General features: G+C 41.4%; 1 protein-coding gene across 4 annotated transcripts in view; it reads right to left on the bottom strand.

Annotated features, from left to right (window-relative positions):
• Positions 1–9,780: 9,780 nt before the first annotated feature.
• MLLT3 (MLLT3 super elongation complex subunit) overlaps positions 9,781–24,253 on the bottom strand; it is a 324,734-nt gene continuing 310,261 nt past the window's right edge. For all 4 annotated transcript variants that reach the window (XM_055577941.1, XM_055577939.1, XM_055577940.1 and 1 more), the window contains 3 exons: positions 21,474–21,545; positions 20,260–20,331; positions 9,781–12,282 (listed from right to left, as the gene is read on the bottom strand). In XM_055577941.1, coding sequence (XP_055433916.1) covers positions 12,151–12,282; positions 20,260–20,331; positions 21,474–21,545 — 276 coding nt within the window. In that variant the 3' untranslated portion in view covers positions 9,781–12,150. The remainder of the gene's footprint in view (positions 12,283–20,259; positions 20,332–21,473; positions 21,546–24,253) is intronic.

Genomic DNA, 24,253 nt, shown 5'->3' with positions numbered 1-24,253 from the left:
GTGGTACTTTAGAGTGGTGGTCTCCAACCTTTTAGGCACCAGGGATTGCTTTTGCAGAAGACAGTTTTCCACAGACCAAGGGGTGGGAGAGGGATGGTTTCTGGATGATTCAAGTGTGTTACATTCACTGTGCACTTTATTTCTATTATTTTTACATCATTTCTATTATTATTTTATTTCTATTATTATCATATCAGCTCCACCTCAGATCACCAGGCATTAGACCCCAGAGGCTGGGGATCCCTACTGTAGGACATCCCTCCCTCTTTCTTGCTGTGAACCGATCAGATGACCTAACAAGGAAATGATACATCACTGTCCAGACAGCCCTCAACGGAGCAGAAAATCCAAGGAGAATCAGTTAAGCAAACTGGCCCATGCTACTCATGCAATGCCCCATCCTTGGTATGCCACCAAACCAAGACCAGGAATACTGGCCACAAGGGCAAATCAGCCAAATGCAGGGAACTGAGAGTGGATTTGTGGGCTAGATTACAAATCAGTGGAAGTAAAGGCACAACTTTAAGTTCTTGGCCTCAGGATCCTAAGTAGCTCTACAGTGTTAACTACAATTTCCAGGTAAGAGTCACCTAGAGAACTTGTTAAACCCATAGCTTTTTAGCTGCAGCCCCCAGAGGCTGGGGTAGACAAGCATTCCAGAAATCTGTACCTGGAACAAGTCCCTGATGAGCATTGGGGATCCCTGGGAAACAGAATCCTGATAGCTGAAGGTGCCAGAAGATTGTTGCTAGGATTGTAACCTCCAAACCTGGCGGCCTGTTAGAAACTTTAACGATCAGGATCTGTGGCCCCTATTCTAGGCTTATTAAATCACAATCTCTGGCAGTGGGAACCAGGACTTTAATTTTTTACACTCCTATCCTGGCTGCACGTTAGAATAATCTAGGGAGCATTTGAAATTACCGATATCCAAGGCTTCATGCAAATGAATTAAGTCAGAGCCTCTGGAAAAGGAATGGCTTGTAAAAGCTCCCTGGGTGATGCTGATAAAACCAGACCACAGCTCAGCATATGGTACTCACTGGGGTAGACGGTGTAGGATGCTGCTGACGTCATCGGGTTCTCATCTTCATTAAACAAAACGGAGCAGCGAGGAGCAACTACACGCTGACTCGGTGGCGCTGCAGGGCCGGCTCCTGTGTTCTGTCAGTGCCCCAGACTGCTCCCTGTGCGCTGTTTGAACTATGTATTCTGATGCTGGGAAAGAGTGAGGGCACAAGGAGAAGGGGGTAACAGTTGATGAAATGGTTGGATGGTATCACTGACTCAATGGCCATGAGTTTGAGCAAACTCAGGAAGACAGAGAAGGCCAGGGAAGCCTGGTGTGCTGCAGTCCATGGGGTCGCAAAGAGTTAGACACTACTTAGCGACTGAACAACAACAAATTTACTTTTGGCCATTCTTTAAAAAGGTTGTGAAACTCAGATCAGATTAAGAAGTTTGCCATCAGCCGTGAGAGTGAGAAGGCTGGGAGCCCAGAGAGGCTGTTTGGTCTGTCTGCCAGTTAAGGATTTCCATATTGCTTCAAACAAATCCTAACCACATGATGACATTGTAGCTCAGGAGGGAAGAGTCTCTGTCCCAGCAAAGTGGGAGGGAAATTCTGTAGGCATCACGGTTACATTTTCACAAGCTCCTCAGGAGACTGGTTGGCACATGGTAGATACTCAGTAAATATATGTTGAATGACAGACTGAATTTCCATCACCACAGCCAGAACCTTAAATAACCTTCAAGATGTTCACGGTGGATTTTTCAAAAATTGCGACTACAGTCATCACAAAGGATGATGCCGTGAACTATTAGAACTGGAGGCAAATTTACTTTCATTTTTAACGTGGGATGGACAAATTCGACTTAGTTACCTAAGCAGAAGTTGATTTCCTTAAACTTCCAGAAGGATGGGGATTTCAATACTGGCATCCTCCCACTGTGGTGGACACAGTAATTGCCCCCCAAAGATGACCATATCCTAATACCTAAAACCTGTGAATATATTACCTTACGTGGTAAAGGGGCAAGTTTGATTATGATTAGTAAAGAATCTTGAGATGGGGAAATTATCCTGGATTCTCTGGATTGTCCAAAGGTAATTACAAGAGTTCGTAAAAGATGGAAGGAGGAGGCAGAAGGTAAAAGTCAGGGAGATGTTTTATAAAGCTATACTGCTGACGTTGAAGATGGAGGAGGGGACCGTGAGCCAAGAAATGCAGGCAGTCTCTAGAAACTGGAGAAAGGCAAGGAAACTGATTCTCCCCTGGAATCTCTGGAAGACTTTGTGCAGCCTTGCTGACATTCTGGGAGAAGGCAATGGCACCCCACTCCAGTACTCTTGCCTGGAAAATCCCACGGACGGAGGAGCCTGGTGGGCTGCAGTCCATGGGGTTGCTAAGAGTCGGACACGACTGAGCGACTTCACTTTCACTTTTCACTTTCATGCATTGGAGAAGGAAATGGAAACCCACTCCAGTGTTCTTGCCTGGAGAATCCCAGGGATGGGGGAGCCTGGTGGGCTGCCATCTATGGGGTCATACAGAGTCGGACACAACTGAAGCGACTTAGCAGCAGCAGCAGCCGACATTCTGAGTTTAGCCTGTGCTCAGTCGCTTCAGTTGTGTCTGACACTTTGCAGCCCCTTGGGCCATAGGCCACCAGGCTCCTGTGTCCATGGGATTCTCCAGGCAAGAATACTGGAGTGGGTTGCCATTTCCTCCTCTCCAGGGGGTCTTCCCAACCCAGGGAACAAACCCGCATCTCCTACGTCTCCTGCACTGCACACAGATTCTAAGTTTGCACTGTTTTAAGCAACTAAGTTTGTCATAATTTATTATAGCAGCAATAGAAAATTAACACATCACATAATTAAGAGAAAAAAGAATATAGGGAATAGTAGTCACTAAAGTGGGCATTTCTTTGCCTTGCAACATAGCAAAGGGCTATACGGGGGTCCTCTACAAAGCAATATGGCCAACCACATCCCATCAAAACCGTGGTATGGCTTTTAAGAGTACAATACTGAAATAAGAGTTAGGGAGATACTTGCTATAAATCAGATCACAGGATTACAAGATAACAGTTCAACATAGTATATATATCTGCTTTCAAAAACAAAAGGAGTAATATCATCCTAAGGTCTACATGATAACTGAGTAGAATGACTGTCTAACCAAGGTCACAACCTTGGTTTATTCCAGGTAAAATTGCCAATATTATTGAGAGGCTGGTCACCCAACCAAACACCCTTTACCAAAATAGTAAGCCATGGGTGCCTTAAGATGGCAATGATGATAACAATGTATAATAATCCCCCTTCAGAAGATGTTATGAAGTCATGTTCGAAAGGACAGGCTCTCTCTCTGTCCTTCTAAGACCCTGGACTTCCTAAGACTGGAAAGTTTGTAGCCATACAAGGGGGAAAACCAAATGGGCTCGGAAAGGGGTTGAACCTATGACCTCAGCTTCACCAACATTATCTCCACCAAACAAGCTCACCAAGAGAAAATGTGCTCAATTCAGTTTAAGGTGACCCAGCCCTGAGGCCAACTAGAAACCTGAACACTATCCCATTACCTCTGTCTGCTTTTCTTTTCCAAGCTGGAAACAGCTACCAAAGCAGCAGTCAGTTGTGTAACTGATAACTGTTTTGCAAGAAAGTGCATGTGAGGATGGCCAATGCTCACAGCTGTTTGAACCACGGGCACATCACAATAGGTGGACAACTAGAATAAAGACACTTGAGGCTGAACAGCAAACAGTAACAAGGTCCTGCTATGTGTTGGCAAAATTCTCAACCACAAGAGCGAATCAGAGGCTCTCATCAGACTCCAGCAGCAGAAGCACCGTAAAAATCACTCTGGTGCATGCCAAGTGCTCTTACAAGTATCTCATCTCTGTAACAACCTTAAAACAGAAGTACATTTTTATTCCCATCTCACAGATGAGAAAACCAAGTGACAAGAAAGGTTAAGGGTTTAAGGACTAGGAGTGGCAGCTCTGGGATTCAAAACCAAGCCTTTCTGACTCCAGCATCTGTGGTTTGTGTCCCCATAATACACTACCTTTAAAACAGTAGCAGAATAAGGGAATTTTGGAGGAGGAGGCAGTAGAGTGTGACAATGTAGCAACCCCCTTGCAAGCCAAGAGGTTTATTTACAGTCATTCATTCACTCAACATTTTTGGAGTCTTTGTTCCGTCTCTACTAGGAATTATACCTGTGCAACCTAGAACCACTAAAACATCAAAGGATATCACATAGCAGGGCATGAAGGCAGAGTAAAGAGCAGCAAAATTCCAGAACACACTCCAACAATAAGCAGGGAGAGGGTGTCAACCCCCAGGAAGCAGCAGCAGGAGCCAGAGTGACTCAGCAGGTGGCAATGAAGAGGTGACATTTGGTGCAAAGGTGGAAGATATCCTGTGTGAAAAAACACCACAACCTCAACATGCAATAGGCTCTGGGAACAGGGCCAGGGACCCAACCTGTTGGGTCCATACACATATCTGTATGGTGCATCTATTGTAGAAAGCACTGATCATCTACAGCCTATTCACCTATTCAGTTGATAGGCTCCGGCTTGGGGTGGGTCGGGGGGCAGCGGTTGATGATGGGCAATGGCCCAGGGGCCACTTCAACACCTGTAGATCTTCAGTAACTTTGAAAATGCCCTTTCCAACCTGGATCCTAAGGGCTTGCCCCTACCTTGAGGAGGATGCTCTTGTTACCATACATAACCCAACCACTGTTTATGATGTACAGGCAGAAATCTGAGGGTAGAAGCAGAAACCTGAGGGTAAATTTTCAGTTCTCCATGTCCAATAGTGCATTCCTTGGAAATACGATGCCCTGCCACATATTCTAGTTTGCCAAAGACAACCCACTTTACTCACGTTGTCCTGGAATAATTCTCCAGTGTTCCACTTTGGATGGTAAGTGGTCACCTAACCCAGAAAACAATTTCTGGGGATATTAACAGCTCTACTGTCCTTCTGTGAACCTGCAGCACCCCAACTTTAAGTTGTAAGCCTTGAATGAAATATAGTGTAAAATTATGTTGATCAAGGAACTTTAAAGCAAAACATCTGTTACTGTCTTCTGCAACTCCTGTTGTTACATACAACCTAAGAAATAGTGTTCAAGTTAAACCAGTTTGGTGGTTGTTGGCAGAATATATGGCTTCCCAGAGATTTACTAGAGGAGTGAGTGATGAATTTCCAAGAGGGTCAGATACTGGGCAGGTTTCCCAAACTCGCTTTAACTCAAAACCTTTTTTCATAAAATGTCAAAAGAGGTCAATGTTTTACAAAATACTCCCACATTTTCACTCAACAAATATAGGGACCTAGTTTGTCCAGGAATTGTTCTAGGTCCTGGAGTCAGCAGTATAACAAGACAAAGCCTTTGTCCTCATCAGGCTTTCATTTCAGTTGGAGGGGGGTGCGGAGGGGTGGGTAGGAAATAAACCTGTAAACAAGCATACATCATAATGTGGAAAACAATGATCTATTCCCCCAGTGATGGATATTCAAAATAAAGACCACAAGAGTCATCAATTCTGAGGAATATTCACGAAGCAACCTGTCTTCAGACAAAGATCCATGTCTGTCAAAAGCCATGAATTGATGGGCACCTATCTTCTGAGTAGAAGTCTCCCATAACAAGTCTCCCCCTTTGAACTGAGTGTACTTCCTTTGTCATCAATATATATGTGCCTCTGGGGGGAGTCCATCTGCCTTTGGCTTTTGTTCGTGGACTATATTCATAACATGTGCTTTTAATACTCTTTCGTGTCCTATCTAGACTGAGGTATTATTTAAAATAGCATCTCTTTCCAAAGGAACGTGTATAGTTGCCTAGCACTCAGGGGATAAATTAGAACAAATGGAGAGTTACTACACTCTATGCCATACATCCCATCCCCTAGAGCTGGGACACAGGACAAGGAGGTGCTTTAAAACACCCGCACACACACACACCCCCCCTACCCTTTGATTCTGTGCAGAACAGAGACTCATATTTAAATGAATAAGCTAAGTTAAAACTTTCCCTCCTGGAACAAAGCAAAAGGAAAGCCTCTTTATGTTGCAGGGGCTATAGATGCCAGGGGCTGAGCCTGTCCCAAAGCTTCCCTCCGCTGCTCAAAAACTAAGCCAGCTTGCTGCATTTAGCACTTCTCCCCAGACCACCCACCCAGACACGGATACACAAACCACATGTGTGAGGAATGCTGTTCGGCTAGGAAATCGGTATCAGTATTTCAGCCTTATTACTTGCACAGACGGCCCTTTTAGTGCGACTCATTTGTTTTATCTTTTCAATAGCTTTGATTATTTTCTTTTAATGGCCTGGATTTATCCTTTTCTACCCTTTTGAAACTTCAGAGCTCCGCAGTGGGGGCCACATGTGCTGGGAGACGTGTTACCAGGCAGAAGGAGCAAATTGCTTTGCCTTCACGCACCACCATCTCCCTGTTCCCTGTGGCCACCTCTTCCGTGCACATGATCCCAACACCCTGAGTTATTATCAACGTGGACTCAGGACCTTCTCATTCCAGCAGATTATTTTTGTATGGCTATAGGGCCCAGTTATAATTAATGGAGTGTTTTCTCGTTTGTGCCTTGTATGTCTCTCCCTAGCGCTTGGGAACCACACTGGTTACCCTTCTCTAATTAAGGGGAAATTAAGACCAAGAGGCTGCGCCAACAGCCCAGGGCAAGTTAACAACCTCTGGAAAAGACTGGAAATGCCTCCAAGAGGAAGAGGCCACATAAACAGGAAGGTGTGGATACTATTACCGGGTGGAGAAAGCAGAAGCATTGAAATGTGCTCAGGCTTTTCTAGTTGGGTGGTATTCTGAGCAAGGGAACCCATAAAATACTCTTAGTTACTCCACTAATCAGAACAAATGAGTCCATTCGTTTTGGACACCGTATCCCCAAATTCCCAAGCAGAGAGGTCTGGGCGTCAGGTCTCACTTCAGCTGCCATCTCTCTCTCCAGGACTCCCTGGGTATACAAGTGGGAATGCGATTCTGCGTATGGCATGGGGCGGTGGAGGGAGGGGGATGGGGAGGTTTGGGGGGAGACTGAGGTTCAGTGCACTTCCCATGTGAGAGCACTTGGGAGACGACATCCTGTCTTCAGCAAGCCCAGGATGCTTACTCTGACTTTCTCCATGTTGGAGAAAATGCAAAGCCATTATTTTAAAATAAACAAATGAATATCTAGGCTGAAACAAGGGGAAAAGATAGTCCAATTCAAGCATGGTCATTAGAAAGCTTAGCTGTCAGATGAGCCCATTTGGGACTGAGGCTTCCACACCTAAAACCAGTTGCTAGTTGATAAGATACAAAGCAGTCCACTATCGTCCCCTCAAGGGCTTGTCACCTGAAGATAAGGTTTCTCAAATCTGGCCTCTCTACTCTTAAGCAGCATTACATAGAGCATTACATCCAATCCCTTGGTTCCTTGCAAAACCAAAAGCATTCTCTCCTCTCTGTTGATACAGTCTTTCTCCTTCCTGTCTAAACAAGGTAGCATTTCTTGCCGCTAGAGTAAATGCAAGACCTTTGTTAAGTTTGTAAACAGAACCTCCCAGAGAAAAAAGGGGAAAAAGAAAAAAATACCATGCACAAGTAACCTGGTTTATTCCAAGAATGTACCCTACCATTTCTTGCCCAATCTTTGCAGAGCTGAAAAAATGTACTGGTTTTAGGACACAGAATACGGTGCTAGACCCTGGGGACTCAAAGATGAATGGAGCAAAACTGTGTCCCCAGCTGTTTCTCCTCTCATCATTTATTCTTCCTTAAGACCAGCATCACTTCTTGAGAAAGGCTGGGGGCTCATTTTTCTTGTATGCAAAGGGAAACCAAATCTTGGTCAAATGACTCTTAATCAGGAAGACTGTACGCTGAAAAGAAAATGGAGCCACAACAAATTTGATATGAATTTAAGTAAAACACCTATTTCTGTCCATCTGTACTTACATTTCAACATGGGTTTTAGAGATGGGAAATACATCTTAACGAATGCCTTGTAGTTCACATAGTAGCATCTACACACCATACACAGTGTATCTTTCAACATTACTACACATACACACTCCATTAAAAAAAGATACTGACAGATTTATAAAACGTGCTGGCCTTGCACTGATAATCTCAAGAATACAATTACTTAATTTATTTTTGCACTGCCTGGTAGCCCTAGCCACCATTAGGGATCTGTCAGCATTTCCATCATAACTCTACTTTCAGAATACTGGAGTACAAGTGCCAAAATACATATTTACAGTTTACAGACAGTGGTGGCTTTGTCTTCCTTTGACTTCTTCAATGCATCTTTACAAGGGATATTCAAGGATGGCAGTGCCTACATAATAAAAAAGCATCATAGAAAACAAAAGAGGTCAAAAGATGTAGACTTCCAGTCCAAGACTCGACTAAACCATGGGAATCGACTCCTCAACATTCATTGCAGTTGTAGCAGTCTGTACATTATACTCATAGCTTTAGAGCGACAGTCCAAAGCAAGATTTTAAGGTATGTGTACGTATGGAGTACACAGCATTAGTACACAAAAGTGCTAAGGGTGGAAAGTAACAAGCATACAGCAAACAACTCCAGAGCAGATCACCTCCACAGTGAGAAAAATGAACACACACCATCCAATAGCAACACGGGCCATTTCCAACACGAAACATCCACCTCCGTTACCTAGGGACACCTAAAACATTTTAAGAATAAAGTCTCTCTCAAATACAAGTATGTCAACTTATTCACACGTGTGGGGCTCTAAATAGTATGTGGGATGGTATGCAAGCTGAAACTTTTTTTTTTAAAGAGTAGCTGGGTCTGTAAAAGTTACCAGCAGAAACATTTTTGGTAGAAGACGTGTTTAGTGGAAGGAAACCAATTTTATTGGTTCTTCCCACAAAACAGGTGGGTAATTATTCAGATTACAGTAATTTGCTTTGCAATTTAAAAATGTTTGGGACACTCTTCTAGGAATTTTTTCTCCTAGAGATTTTGTCTCCTGATCTTAAGTTTTTATGTCCTCCCCTACTTTGACACAATATACAAGCATATATAGACATATCTATTTGTCTATATCTATTTGTCTACATAAAGACAGGCGGATTATAGTGAAGAAACAAAATAGCTGCACACATTTTTGTTGCTAACATGCCTGCTATAAACTAAGCATATCTTTTTCTAAATATCCAGCTGCAAAACCAGAGGCAAATGCTAATTGATAAGGGGAGGGGAGGAAGTACTGTACATAAATTGTTTTTTCCTTTGAATTGCTGAGGGAAAATTTAAAGTTTATTATACTCTGGTTGGCTTAAACCATATTCACACTCACCCAATTAATTTTATTGGAAACATCATATATATATATATATATATATATATACACACATACACACACACACACACACACAAGAAATTAAACCCTGCCATTTTCCCTTCATGCTTAAAAAAAACTGAAGCCACTGTTAAAACACACATGTCAAAAATACCTTAACAGGTTTCAAAGGTGAGTGTACATAAGCTTGGCAGAACTCAGTGGGTTTCTAACTATTAGAATTTAATTGAAAGGGGTTTATCATTTCTGCATTTAAAAATCAGATGAGAGCAAAGAGTTCAACTTAAAAAAATTAATAATATGACTCTTATTCTATTGGAATTTCATGAAAAACTCATTTTTCTGTCTCAGTGAAGGGTTAAATTTTCCTGAATTTTATCCATTCCAGACAATATTCTGAAGACATTTGCTTTATTACCTAAATTTTAGGCCTAAAGTTTATCACTGTAATAGCTACCCTTCTTACTATCCTTTGTGTCTGCTTACTTATGTTAACCAGTTTCTTGGTCAGTAACCTAGGGAACAAAAACATCTTTACATTGCCAAATCACAGTTTTGGTCACACAATTAAAACACAAAAATAAAAATGGCCCATACTACATATATACATTTCTAGTTAAACTGCACAGATATTTTAGTTAAGCTACATACATTTCTGGCTTAATTAGAATGTGTGAATTAACATTTAGAAAAATTTCAAGAGTTTTAAATGTCGCAAACAATTCCATATAAGCATTGTCCGCCCCTTTCACCTGTAAAGTTAAAAAAAAAAAAAAAAAAACACAACTAAAACCACACAATTCATCAGTCACCTGATGTTCAAAATGACTCAAAGTTCCTCTGTAATTAAACAGTGAGAAGTGGACTACGAAACAAATGCTTCAAGGATGGTCCTGCCAATCATAAGAGTCATAACATTATTGAAAAAGTACATTTGTCCTCAGAGAGGATGCTTTTGAGAAGTAATTTACAAGGAGCATGGCTGTATTACTATTTTTTTCCTTAAAAAAAATTATGTCTTTGGATAGAAAAAAACAATGTAAAAAAAAAAAAAATCCCCTTTTTAAAATGCAGAAATAACTCCATTATCAATCTGCATTTACATTCCTGCCCAAAAGAATGGGTCTGGAAAGACCATTTTCTGTACAGACCCTAGTTAATCTCTGTATGAAAAGACAGCATCTGGCGTGGGAATCAACAAGGGAGATACTGGTCTATTAGCACACATAGAGACTTTCTTAAGGCTGATCCAGTGAACGAACCTTTGGATCCAGAAGTATTTCTTCATTTTCTTTTCTTTTCAGTTGAATTCCTAGCACAAAAACTTGGAGCTGAGCTGTTCGTAGTTTGCATGTCTCCACTTACGGAGAAGATGGAATAATGACACCAAAAGTACTTTGGGTTTTTTTTTTTTCTTTTAAAAATAATTTGCTTTCTTTTGCATGCCACAGGACAGATTTCTAGTTTCAAAACAGGGTACATCAAGAACAAAAATATCCCCCCTCCCCAACCATCTTTATTGTCACCAATACAAGAAATCCTTCTGGAAACATAAGCAAGTGACTAAATAGGTATCGAACCACTGAATCTACAAGTTAATACATAATCTGTTATGGCAGAATAATCAAGAGTTTTCCCCCAAAGATTTTAATTTTTCAAATATAAAAGAGTCTAAGAGGATCATATGAGAACAAACAAAGATCTCTTACTCCAGGTTTGATGGTAAAGATGGGTAACACACTGGCAGCTGAAGAAAGCTGAACCTCTTACTAATAAATAGACCCAAATTAAGAATTTCTACAACATTTCTTTAGAAAACAGAATCAGAATTCTTTTTTTTTTTTTCAATGATGATCCTGTGGAATGCATTCACTTCCATATTTATCTAATATCATAACAGTGAAACAGACACAAGGATGTTGATGGCAGCTCGACAATGTAGGATGCAGGACGTTTACAGGTACACGTTTGTTTAAAAGTCCTACAGGTTTATTGACTAAGGCTAGACAGCAATTCATATGATCCTATTTGGTGCATTTACTACCATGGTCCAAGATCATTCATTATATGGATACAGCCAAGGACTGTAACTTTCAGGAAAAAAAGACCACAAAGAAGAAAATCAGGGTGGCTATTTGGTCCCCCCAGTTGATCATTTGTGTCCTGGAACTGGAAAAAAAGGTGGAAAATACAGACTGCAACGAGTTAAGGGACTTGGAAAAAGTTGCTGGAGAGTGGCACGGTATACAGAGTAAGGTCACTGGGCTTGGGATGGCAAGGGCGCTGCATTGAAAGAGCATCCACGGGACCGAGAGATTAGAATGTCTTGTGGTGTCATTCCCTCAACGACTCTATAGTATGCGATTAATAAATAGATCAGTTATGTAATAAGGCAGTGTGTTGAATATGCATTCGTCCTGTGGAATGAACCACCACAGAGAGAGACACGTGATACCATACACATTCTTTAAGTTTTCTCGTGTTGTGTTTGATCTGTTTGTTTTCAAGGCTATCCAGGCTAACTCTTCCTGGGGATCTCCTTGGAGAGAAGAGTGGTCCACTGAGGCTGGTTTGCTGAACCTCTCCTTTATCAAGAGATGATGACTGGCTTTAAAGAAAAATAAAGCTGAAGGTTGTTTGCTTTTTATTTTTTTCCCTTTTGGTTGCATCATTCTGAGTGTTTTCATATAAACAAACAAGGAAAAAAAAAATCACAACCAAAAAAAAAAAAATAGTCTTTGATGCATCCAGTTGTTGTATCCTCAAGATGTTCCAGATGTTTCCAGGTAACTCTGTAGTTTACGAACTGTGGTTTTGTCCAGCGAGCAAAGGTCAAAATCAAATGTTGTGTTTGTGATATGAAAGTGTCCAGTTTCTTCTATAAGGTTCACAATCTAGAGGAGTGAAGAAGAGAAAGTTTAGGCAATAAGCAATAGGCGTCAAAATGCAAAAAGAGACGGAGAGTAAAATATGAAACCCAAGGGGTTAAGAGACTCATTTATAGAAAAAAGGTCCCATATTATTGATGGCACCAAACTACCTCTTAGCCAATTTGGTAGGTCAAAGGAATATTAACCCTTTGAACTTCTCAATGAGAGCAGGTTACCTGTTCTCATCATTCATATTCTTTAAACTGATTCCTAACTTTTAAGTCATCAACAGACTATTTTACTATAGGGGTGGGAGTGAGAATGGGTAGTTAGTGGGAGATACAATTTCAAGACCCTTTTAAAAATTAGTTACTGACCCAAAGGACAGTGGCTGAACTTAACAGATGAAAGGAAATTCCAGCCTAGGAATAACAAAACTCCTTATAAAAATATGTACATGCAGAACAGATACCAATATAATGATCATTTTTCTTTCAGGTTACCTTATTGTTGAAAGTTTAGAAAATGCAATAAACCCACCAAAAAAAAAAAAGGAAACCATTTCCATCTCCACCTCCCTAAAGATATGGGTAGTGACTATAGAGGGGCTCAAGGAAGACTTCTGGGGTGCTGGGACTGTTTCATTGCTTGATTTGGGTACTGGTGACAAAAGATGCATTCACTTTGTTAAAATTGATCTAGCTGCACATTTTGTTCTGCTTCCACAAAAAATAAATAAAAATCTATATTCATTCCAACAGTCATGTTCAGTGGATGGCCTTGAGTGTTTGGAGGTAATAAGTATTATCTACAGAAAGAAAAGATGCCTTGTCTCCCCATTTGGAATAGCTATACCTCATTCCTTGAATTGGCTCCAACTTCCAGAAATATGATCAACAACAGTGGCAACAGGGGCACGGTTGGTTTTGCCGGGTTTTCAGGAGGACACTTTCTAAGGTTTCAACATTAACAATGATGTGGTTATGATTTGAAAGAATTTTGTATCCTGTTATGTGTCTTTCTATTCCTGTTTTACAAATAATTTTATCAGAAATAGATACTGTGCCTGGGCAGTGTGGGTTTTAGGTATGTTTGTTGTGAGTAAATTGGAATGGAGGGAGGTTAATTTTCGCAAGCTTTGTGAAGGAAAGAGGAAAATCACCATCAAGATGAAAGAAAAACTATTTGTGCAGAGAAACCAACTGGCAACCCATTTGGCTTATTTGTAGTTGTCTGTTATCCTCTATCACTTGCTTCTGTTCTTTTTCAGTCATCCTAAGAGGAGTAATTTTAATTATTCAGTCTATTATTTATTCAATGAAGTTTTAGATTACCTAATCTGGAGTTGAAAACAGCAGAATGGAAACTTTTGACCTTTTCTTCTTACAATTAGTTTTCTTCAAAAAACAGTAAATTTGCGAACTGTTCCCTATGGGTCAGTGGCTCTCAATAGAAAATGTGCTCCCCATTCCTGACATATTTGACTGCCACAGAAACATAAAAGGCACAGTGAACCTCATTCCAATTAATTGCACAACTCCAGACTGAGCTGTTATTGCCGTATTCAACTTCTGAAACTATTTTTTTTACAGATACAACTATGGGTTTAATAACAAAGCCAGTTACTCCCCTTGCAAAATCATGACAGTCACAGCAGACTGCCTACCTCCTATTCATGTGTCCCTTCTTCTTTCCTAGCAGAAGCTTGACTTTCTGGAAGTGGCAATACCCCAGCTAAAACACTGGCCTCCCAGACCCACTTGCAGCACGAGGCAGACACTGCTATTCACAGTTTGTCAAAAGTCACTGGGCTTTTAGGAAAAGCTTCAGAAGGGTGTGGACTATGGGCAGGTGGCTTTTGCCCTCTGCTCCCTTCCTGTCTGGAAAGAAGATGCAACTCTGGAAGTGCAGCAGCGTCTTCCCCTCATGTGGATGAATCAACGATATGAAAGATGGCAGAGCAGAGTGGCAATGAGTCTATGTCCTCAGTTCCATCTTTTAAGCCACCACACCAACCAAGAATCACTTACCTCCAGGCCTATTATTATATGGGGTGGCAGGGAGGCAGGATGCAGGGGTAGAGAGGGAGCCTTACTTGCTTAAACCACTAGACTCAGGGTTCAATTACATGCATCAGGAGATTATCTGAAGGCGTGTTTCTGATTATGGTTAAAGTACGACATTCATGTAAGCATTTATCAAGCTAGATCTTATTAACACTAAAGATCTAAAATGAACTCTCGTTGGCTTTATTAGTTAATAGTTACAGGGTAAGTCACCCCCATACATCTATATGCATAGAGAAACACGCACATACAGCTATGTCCACAAATACAAGCCTTTCAAGGCAATCCAATACTTACTATATATTTAACATTAATTGAATCAAGAGTACTTTCCAGAGTAAATTATCTTTTTGCTACATCGATTAGAAATACTAAAGACGAACTGAAAATGTGTAAACTTCAGCACAGCAACAAACAGCCCCTTCAGAGAGCTCTTTTAGGATGGAAACAAATAGCCTTTCAATTTATGCAATAGAAGCAAATGACAACTATCCCACAGTGTGGCTCCTCTTCTCAACGAGCTGGCCAGCAGGTAAATGCCCAAGCATTCAGAACAGAGAATCCTGAATTTGGCATATTTAATCCTGACTCTTTTCATACTGTTCATGGGGTCCTCAAGGCAAGAATAATGAAGTGGTTTGCCATTCCCTTCTCCAGATCATGGCATCTGGTCCCATCACTTCATGGCAAATAGATGGGGAAACAATGGAAACAGTGACAGACTTTATTTTTCAGGGCTCCAAAATCACTGCAGATGGTGACTGCAGCCATGAAATTAAAGGACACTTGCTCCTTGGAAGAAAAACTATGACCAACCTAGACAGCATATTAAAAAGCAGAGACATTACTTTGCTGACAAAGGTCCATTTAGACAAAGCTATGGTTTTTCCAGTAGTCATGTATGGTTGTGAGAGTTGGACTATGAAGAAAGCTGAGTGCCAAAGAATTAATGCTTTTGAATTGTGGTGTAGAAGAAGACTCTTGAGAGTCCCTTGGACTGCAAGGAGATCCAACCAGTCAATCCTAAAGAGATCAGTCCTCAATATTCACTGGAGGGACTGATGCTGAGGCTGAAGTTCCAGTACTCTGGCCACCTGATGTGAAGAACTGACTCATTGGAAAAGACCCTGATGCTGGGAAGGATTGAAGGCAGGAGGAGAAGGGGACGACAGAGGATGAGATGGTTGGATGGCATCACCGATTCGATGGACATGAGTTTGAGCAAGCTCCAGGAGTTGGTGATGGACAGGAAAGCCTGGCAGTTGCAAAGAGTCGGACATGACTGAGCAACTGAACTGAACCGATCCCAACTCTGCTCTTTGAATGGCATTGGACAGAACATCAGAACCTCTGAGCCTCAATTTTCTCAACTGTAAAATGGGGACAATGCCACCCGTTCTACCTATCATGCAATGTTGTTTAAAGGATCAAATAATATACAGAACATGAAGCTTCTTTATAAGCTGAAAACTGCGACACAGATGAGGGCAACATGATTATGACTACCGTGTAAACATAAACTTATCCTTAATTATCCAGGAGGTAACTATACAACACATGAGTTTTCACACCCAGTGCTTTTTCCTCTGCCCCTCATTGACTGTTGGCTATTTCATCAGCACTAAAACAAATGAAGCAGGGAAAATGCCAGAAACTAAAAGTCAGAAAAGATCTCCTTAAAATTAAAAAAAAAAAAAAAAGTATAATAAAAGTTTGCAGGAGGGAGGAAAGAAAACAGGGAGAATAGCAGCTGCAGGAAAGTAGTTGAAACAACAAGGGATTTCCCGGAGGGTCAGTGGTTAGGATTTTGCCTTCCGCTGCAAGCAGTGTGGGTTCAATCCCTGGTTGAGGAGCTGAGATCCCAACTCACGGCGAAGAAATCAAAACATTAAACAGAAGCAATATTGTAGTAAATCCAATAAAGATGTTAAAAATGGTCCACAGCAAAAACAAAAAAATCTTTTTTAGACGACAAACTAAAACCACAATGTGGGGGTAAAGAAGTACAGTCCTTCATTTTCCCTTGAAAATGACAGGTAACTCACCATTATAAGAAAATAAAATTCTGTGACTCAATCTGGTTGCTTACTAATTACTAAACAATAAATAGAAGACAGAATAAAAATACCTTCTAGAAAAGGCCACTTGGTTTTAAAGCAAATAAACGCATTTACTCACTAGGATATTCAACCCCCTCACCTCACGGGCACTGTACTATCTCACAGGTTCTGGGGCTTCGATTACAGCTCTCCTGCCTCGTCCACAAACTTCACACCCCACCCTGCCTGCAGCCACACACACACAAAGAAACGAAGGGGATCTGATCAATCTCACTAAATGAACCCTGCATTTTTATGGGAGCTTGTAAGAATGCATCAAGGTGGAGGCAAAGACGGCCTTCGAGCAGTAGCAGTGCCAACAGATGGGGCGTTCAGGACTATTTGCCAATGGGAACAGCATTAATGATTTGAATTATTAGAGCATGAATCTACACCCTCAATTAAGTAAAGACTTCATAAAGAAAAATAAATGTGGGTTCCTTTCCAGGAATCCTGATAGTTAGAACATCAGAAACAGAGCATTAACATGCTTTATGGTAATGACACAAGCCACACAGCCTACAGACACCACCCCGCTGGTCCCTGAAGGACGCCCTGCTGCCGTGCCATAGGATTCCCCGATCTGCAAATGCACACGCTGCCACCCTGGTGTCGTTACCTTGCATCATACTGCAATGATGAATCTAACTCCAAAATAATAGTAATAATAAAAGACAGAGTGACTGCAGAGGGGGAAAGCAGCCAGGGGCACGCGGTATGTTATAGGTAGTGAAAGAGGAAGAGCATGTAAATTGCTGGGCCCATTCTTCAGATGATAGTGGTTGTGAAAATATTTGTGATGGATTATTTCCTGCCACATCAGCTTTGGAGGGGGTACTATGCAGGTTTGTTATTTTTTTTTAAGGGGTAAGATCCACTTGTTTAAGTCTACGGCTTCTTCCCCCAACCCTGGTTATAAAAGTCATAAAAAATTATAAAAAGGTAATAAATTATTTGTAGTCTGATTTTACATATATTTGCATATATATATACATACATATGTATGTATATAGGCTTCCCTGATGGCTCAGTGGTAAAGAATCTGCCTGCAAAGCAGGAGACAAGGGTTTGATCCCTGGGTTAGGAAGATCCCCTGGAGAAGAGAGTGGTAACCCACTCCAGTATTCTTGCCTGGAGAATCCCATGGACAGAGAAGCCTGGCAGTCTACAGTCCAGAAAGTTGCAAAAAGTCAGACACAACTGAGCGAATGAACACACACACACATACACACACACATACATATATATTTTTTAAAGGATTCTTTTCACCCAAACAGCCTCTTCACTGAGTGAGAAGTCATGAACAAGTTTTGCTTCTGCCTGGAGGGGAGTCAGGGCTGACAGGTGAGCTAGGTTTTCCTGCAGAATGGCCCCTGCTGTGCAGACAGGGAAGCCCCCTCTATGTGACAACATGTGCTCTGTTGGGGTTAGGAAGTGGGCCATCAGGCTCCAGTCTTCAAGGAATTCTAAAATACAACAGGAGATTCTCCAGGGTGGAGAAGATCACTTTCGGCAAAACACTTCTCAGGGAGAGTTCTCCACATTGTTGTAACACTCTGCCATACCATTTATTCCCTATCTCCCTAAAGAAAATTCTGAGTATAATAGCTGTTACCTAAACTGCTGAACCAGCCTCTAAGGAAGCCCTGGTTTTCCTCAGAGGTTATTTTTTTTCTCCTGAGGAGGATGCAAGCCCAGACGCAGAGCTGGAACTGCAAGAGAGTTTAGAAGTCTTCAATCTCCCTTTCCAAATAAATGTTAAACATGTGGTTTAAAGAAGAATGGAATTATTAGTCAGTCCAAGGTACTGACATCTCTGGTTTTGGCTGTGTCCACTGTACTACATTGTACCTGATGGAAAAGGGCCTTAAGAACACAGCCTCTCTTGATCCAATGCTTTCTGTTCATTAACCTAGATGCCGGGTGCCAGCACTGCATGACCCCAGAATAAAAAAAGAGATAAACCATTTTTTGTGAGCCAAATAAAAATGTCAGGCCAGATTTTCCGATAGGATCCCTTTCATAGGAAAAGAACTGGGATAGGATCCCGGGCTCACTAGAAATCCTGTCTCAGGTGCTGTGGTCTGCATGGCAGAGAAGACGTAGACTCGGTGGAATGCAGTCCACAGGATGCGCAGCGCTCAAGGTGGGGAATAACATCAGTGCTCAATAGTGCTATGCTTTACAATAGGAATTAATTAAGCAGTAAACCATGACAGGACATGCATCATGGTATCATAATCACAAGCCTCAGCTGCATTACAAGGCAAAAGGCCAAAGACTGAAAGCTTTCAACCAGCCTGGGAATGCAATTAGGTTGAAATGCTGTGGGCCCTGGAGTGCCTTTATGCCAGGTTAAAAATTCATAGATATCACTCTCTCCCTCTAGAATGCTAAAATAATCCACTTCCATGAAACTCTCCTGTTAAGCCACCTTCCCTCACAATGCTTTCAAAGGTCAAAATAAAGGGCAATGTGAAATTGGGAATGCCAATGACACCCCATGGTAAGACCCTGCCCAATGCCATAGTATCCTCGATTCACTGGCTGGCTTTCTGTGAGAAGGGGGTCCCAACGCTGCCCAAACATCTATCTTGCTCTCCTGTGAGACACTATTTAGGTCCAATTTGTTCAATAATAGCTTTGTTAGACAGCTTTTCCACAGTGGTTCAGAGCTGGTGCTCAGGAAAAAAATGGGAAAATCAGCTAAATAGATTTACTATCACCATTCAGGCAATGGGCCCCAAATAATTGCCAAGTGGCAGGCTAACCGACTAATTTTCAGTTGTACAGAAAAAAATTGAAGAAAAATACTCTCGATATACTAGGATATGTCTTAGAGCAAGCCACTCAGATCCTGCTCCCTGACCTATTGCACACTTAGATAGACATGCAAGAAATGCAACTTATCCTCAATTAAGAATTATAGGTCTGTAGTCTTCTGTTCAAGTCTGAAACTCTAGAAGTTTAAACCTTATCAAACCGATCAGGGAACTTGCAAAGTTTGAGAGTATGTATTTATAGATTTAACCAAAAATGTACACAGAATACAAATGTGACCATCAGCCATTAAATATTAAACACACACACACATATACACACAGCTGGGGTAGATTAACTTCTAACATCAAGTCATTTGAAAGCAGTCTTTAAAAAAAATTCAAGCAGCAAAATAATCTACAAACCTACCCTGGAATTTAGAACACAACCTTCACTTTGAGTATTAAAGAAAAATTATTTTATCTTTAATTTTTGATGCAATGGGAACACATACTATAACCGTATGAAAACTAAAAACCACCCTCCTTCTCAAAACATCAAATTGTACTAATAGAAATGTCCCCACTCAAAAGTATTCCACAGTTGAGTTCATAATAATAGAATGTATGTTAAACAAGATAAGACAAAAGAGGAAAATATTTATTTTCCTTAGAATAGCATTGGCAAAGGTTACTAAATTGAATCACAAATGTTTACAGCACTTGACTGCAGTTCTTATCACTGCTTTCCCATGAAACCAGAAGCCTGGCCCCAAAGGTTTCTGCATTCCTCCCATCCCTCCGTCAGCCCACATGACAGCATCAGACGGCTTGAGATCAGTATGTTGCAGCATCGTCACTTCCCCAAGTGCCCCGTTTTCACTGTCTGTGGCACCAAGGAAGCCCCAGGTAGACTTCCAGGTAGCCTTGGAAATAAGCCCCCTCCCCAAATACTCTGCAGGTGGCACTGGCCCAGACAGCATGCGGCCAGTGTGCCTCCAGGTGCTGTCACACCAGCGCAGGGCAACCCAGACCTCAAGGCTTCTGGCAAGGGTGGTGTTCAGAAGCCCTCCTCACCTGCTGCAGAATGTGTCTTTCCCTCAACGTCATCAGCCTTCTGTGAAGCTCTACCAGTTCATCGAGGTATGCCTGAAAGAGAATGGTATGCCCCCAATGACAAGCATTTAGGAAACAGTTCAAAAACAAAAGGATAAACAAGTAAGAACATAGCAGAGGTGGTTAGAGGTTGCACATTCTACCTTCTACCCTAAGCTGTGTGGATCCACTGCCCAAGGCCTTTGCAGACCAACTCTCCTTTGGCCAACTAGTACTTTTTCAAGGCAGCTTTTTTACAAAATAGGGCTATTTGTGAACTTATTTGCTCCCAAGTGAACAGGATTAACCCTTTCCCAACCATGCCTCTAAAGAGAGAAAAGGAATTCAATGAAAAAATGTGAGCTTAAGCATATTATCACAGTACATATTCTTTTTTTTTTAATTATTCTTCCATCTTAGGCTTTTTTCTCTTAGTTATAATGTTTCCAAGTTTGAACATGGAAGTATCAATGCACATTACTATGTAATTAGGGCAAATTGGAGGGGGGGAAAAAACAACCTCTCCTGGTCATACCTAACATGGCCAGTGAACAGCAAGTAACAGGACAGAAGAATGTCTTACGAAAAATAGAGGTCCCTATCCAAATTAGCATCTGGCTTGTCAAGAGTTCCCCTGAAAAGGCAGAGGTGCACCTTCATGTGCTCAGACTCGCGTCTTTGTCAGCATAAATGCCTGGGTATTCTTTGTGCCATTTGCAATGAGCGCAAATAAAGGTTTGTGAGGCATTATCCAGGCCTACCCCGATCCTGCAAAGCATGTGAGGACCCTGCTTACAACAGGACACAAACCCCCAACAACCCTTGAAGTCAGATTTTGGAAGCGTGACTGCACACGAGGGGAAAACACTGGGATCAGATGTCCTGCTCACTTTAGTCTGAGATTCCTGAACCCTCCACCTCCACCACAGCTCTCTCACCTCCTAATTCCATGTGCCCAAAATCCCTTGGCAAGCATGGATAGCAAAAGGCCAAGTTTATCTTGTTTACTGGAGATGTAAACAAGACTTGGAAAATAAACTACAAAGCACTGGGAAGAAGTGCCTGTCATTTGGGAACTTCAGGCCCTTCTGATGAAGAAAATGAAATGAGAACCAGCAAGAATGATCAAGGGAAACACAAAGAAACAGAAGAGTTGTCAGTGCTACGTTCCTCACAGTAACAGACTAGAAACCTACCTTGTCACATTCGCCATTCTTTATTTGCTTATCTGATTTGCTTTGCTTTATTGGACTTTTCACTTCAAGAATCTAGGGACCAAAGAGAACACAGTTAAATTTGATTGCTAGCACTGCTTGGCTAACCTGCCACATAAACAAAGGCAGTATGAATGAAATGCATAATAACATCACTTTCCAAAGAGCATTTTTCCTCCTCACATTTTATTTCTTCTCCTCTAATCTGACTTTCTCTCGGAAAATAAACTACTTATATCTGAAATGCTGAGTCAGGGCAATAGAACTTTAAAAAAAAAAGTGACGATAAGGAAATTGATCTATGCTTCCAAGGCTGCTTCTCTTTAGTGACAACACTCTCACACACATGCACAGCAGCTGAGTTGTAGTAGATTACAGTCCCCTCTGGCAAGAAATTTTTCTTATTCATCCTGTTGTTTCAACATGACTACCCGTGTTCAGTGCAGTAAGAATAAGACAAACACTCAAATACCCTTTCTAGTACCTGCCTCTCGGATTCTAAAAAGTACTCCTGTCTACTAAATTGAGGAAGGTTTGGAAGTGAAGGTGGCTGTCACGCTGGCTGCTCCCAACTTGGAATCCTCCTACTCAAGAAATAAGAGCCAGGACCATTTTCTGTATTCTAAGAAATAATGTTTACCCATGATAAAATCCCCAGTGCCTTTCCTTTGACCTGAACCAATTATAGCTTAGGTTATGAATAGCAGTTTTGCATCCTGTTCAGATGGTGGGGAGTTACATTTCTAATTAATAAAAAGGAGAAATACATTATTACTTAATAAACACAGTTGATTAATTAGCACTTTCAAAATTGAGAATTATGCTTAAAATGGTGAGAACCACTGAAATTATTGATGAGTGTTTACAGACATATAAAAACATAAAGGCAAAGGTAATTTGTCTTTTTCATTATATTCTCATTATCAAGTGAGTTACAATCTGAAGCTAATATTGAGGGGAAAAAAATGCCAAAAAAGGAGATATTGAAGAAGTTTACTCTGCTTTAGCACACACACACATACACACACACGTCTCACGGTTCTGTTCAAAGGTCTACCACTTCCAAAATGCACAGATTTTTAAAATGAGTCCACATTTATTTTGTAATTTAACTTGTAGAGAGAGCATTGATTGGGCTCAGAAACCCAAGTTCAGGTACCAGCCCTATCATTCAATGGTTTTTGAACTTTGACAAAAATGAGACAAATAAAATGAGAGCTACGAGCAAGGGAGCATCCAGGTTCCCATTTAGCCATGAAATTTTCTACTGCTAATAAGCACTTTACTTGCTGAGGATGACATCCTAGAAAAGACCAAATACTTCTCAAAAGGAATACATATTCATTTGAATTTAGGAAAATGTATAAGAAGTGAGCTCCTAACAGCATCTTGCCTGAGAATCTTCCTTCGTTTTTAAGATTAAGATACCAGATGACCAACGTGACCGGGCTAATTTCAAACATAATACTTCTGGCAACACAAGGAAATTACTTAATCGCAGAGGCAAAGCAATAGCTTTTAGTAAAGGAAACCAAACACCCCCACTACATTCAGAACTCCCTTCTCTATTTTGGCTGGAAATGAGACCTCGAGGGAACATCCGTTTGCACTGAGACCTAGGAGTAAGTAGGTCAGTAGATGGCACTCCTCGCCAACTCAGATACAGGGCTGGGCCAAGCAGAGCCGATCTGCTGTGAATGCAGGCAAAAGGAAAAATACAGCCCCTGTCTGCCTGCCTTGTGCATTAGAAAACTGAATTTTGTTCCCATCATATCCTTCCCCTGAGTACCCCGCCATTCCCTGACCCAAGTCATTGTTCTCTGGGGACCAAGTGACCGAGAACTCTCTATGGGGCACACAGAATTATGAACAGGTTGAGAGAGTTCTACCACCTTTTCTTCAAAGCAGAAAATAGAACACGCAGGGTGCTGAAATCCCATCCTACACATTCCATAAGGGCTGCGGCACAGGAGGCCCAATGACACTGAAATCCTGGTTTCTTTCTTCTGAAGCTGCAGAGGCAGGAACAAAAGCCCCGGGTGTCAGTGATCCGCCTCGAGTTACTGAGTGGCTGCCCAGAGAGGGCTCAGTTAATCTTCCTGCTTTGATCTCTCCCTGCTCCAAAATAAACAGCTTTGTCAAAACCTCATTCTGAGAGCTGATCCATGCTGAAGACAATTGTTTTATTTATGATCATTTCTTATCTTTAAGGAAACGACTCCAGAATAGAAAAATATGGCACCTTGTCTTCCACAGGCCGATTTCAAACCAGTTTAACTGGATGGACTCTTTGATTTCATTCAACACGCCTCGCAGGCTGCTAGGTGATTTATGATATTCTGAATATTAACTTGGGTCCGATGAATCGCTTCCTTCCTTTGAGGCCCCTCCCTCCCCTCCCTCCCCTTCAATACTTTCAGCCAAAAAGGATCTAGAATTTTGATTTTGTTTGAAATTCACATAAAGAAGTTTGAAGTTAAAAAACAAAAACAAAAAAACTTTGGTGAAAATGGCACAGCATTATTCCTCTCTATTAAGCTGTAGGGAGAAGAAACAGCCACCCAGACTGCTGAGAGGCACCAAGTACGCACGTGACAGTCTCTGAAAATAGAACTATGATGAGTTGCACTTCTATCCTTAATCTGAGGATCTGGCTTGAGAATCAGATTTTCAACATTATTATTTTTCTGTATTCTTTTGTGAGGACTGACAACTCAATTACTCAGCAGATGGATTCTCTACCGCTGGGTCTTTGATGTTAA

Source organism: Bubalus kerabau, chromosome 4 (assembly GCF_029407905.1).
Source record: "Bubalus kerabau isolate K-KA32 ecotype Philippines breed swamp buffalo chromosome 4, PCC_UOA_SB_1v2, whole genome shotgun sequence".
NCBI classification, from domain to species: domain Eukaryota; kingdom Metazoa; phylum Chordata; class Mammalia; order Artiodactyla; family Bovidae; genus Bubalus; species Bubalus kerabau.
The sequence above is the reverse complement of the archived record's forward strand: the minus strand, read 5'-3'. Positions and strand labels throughout refer to the sequence as shown.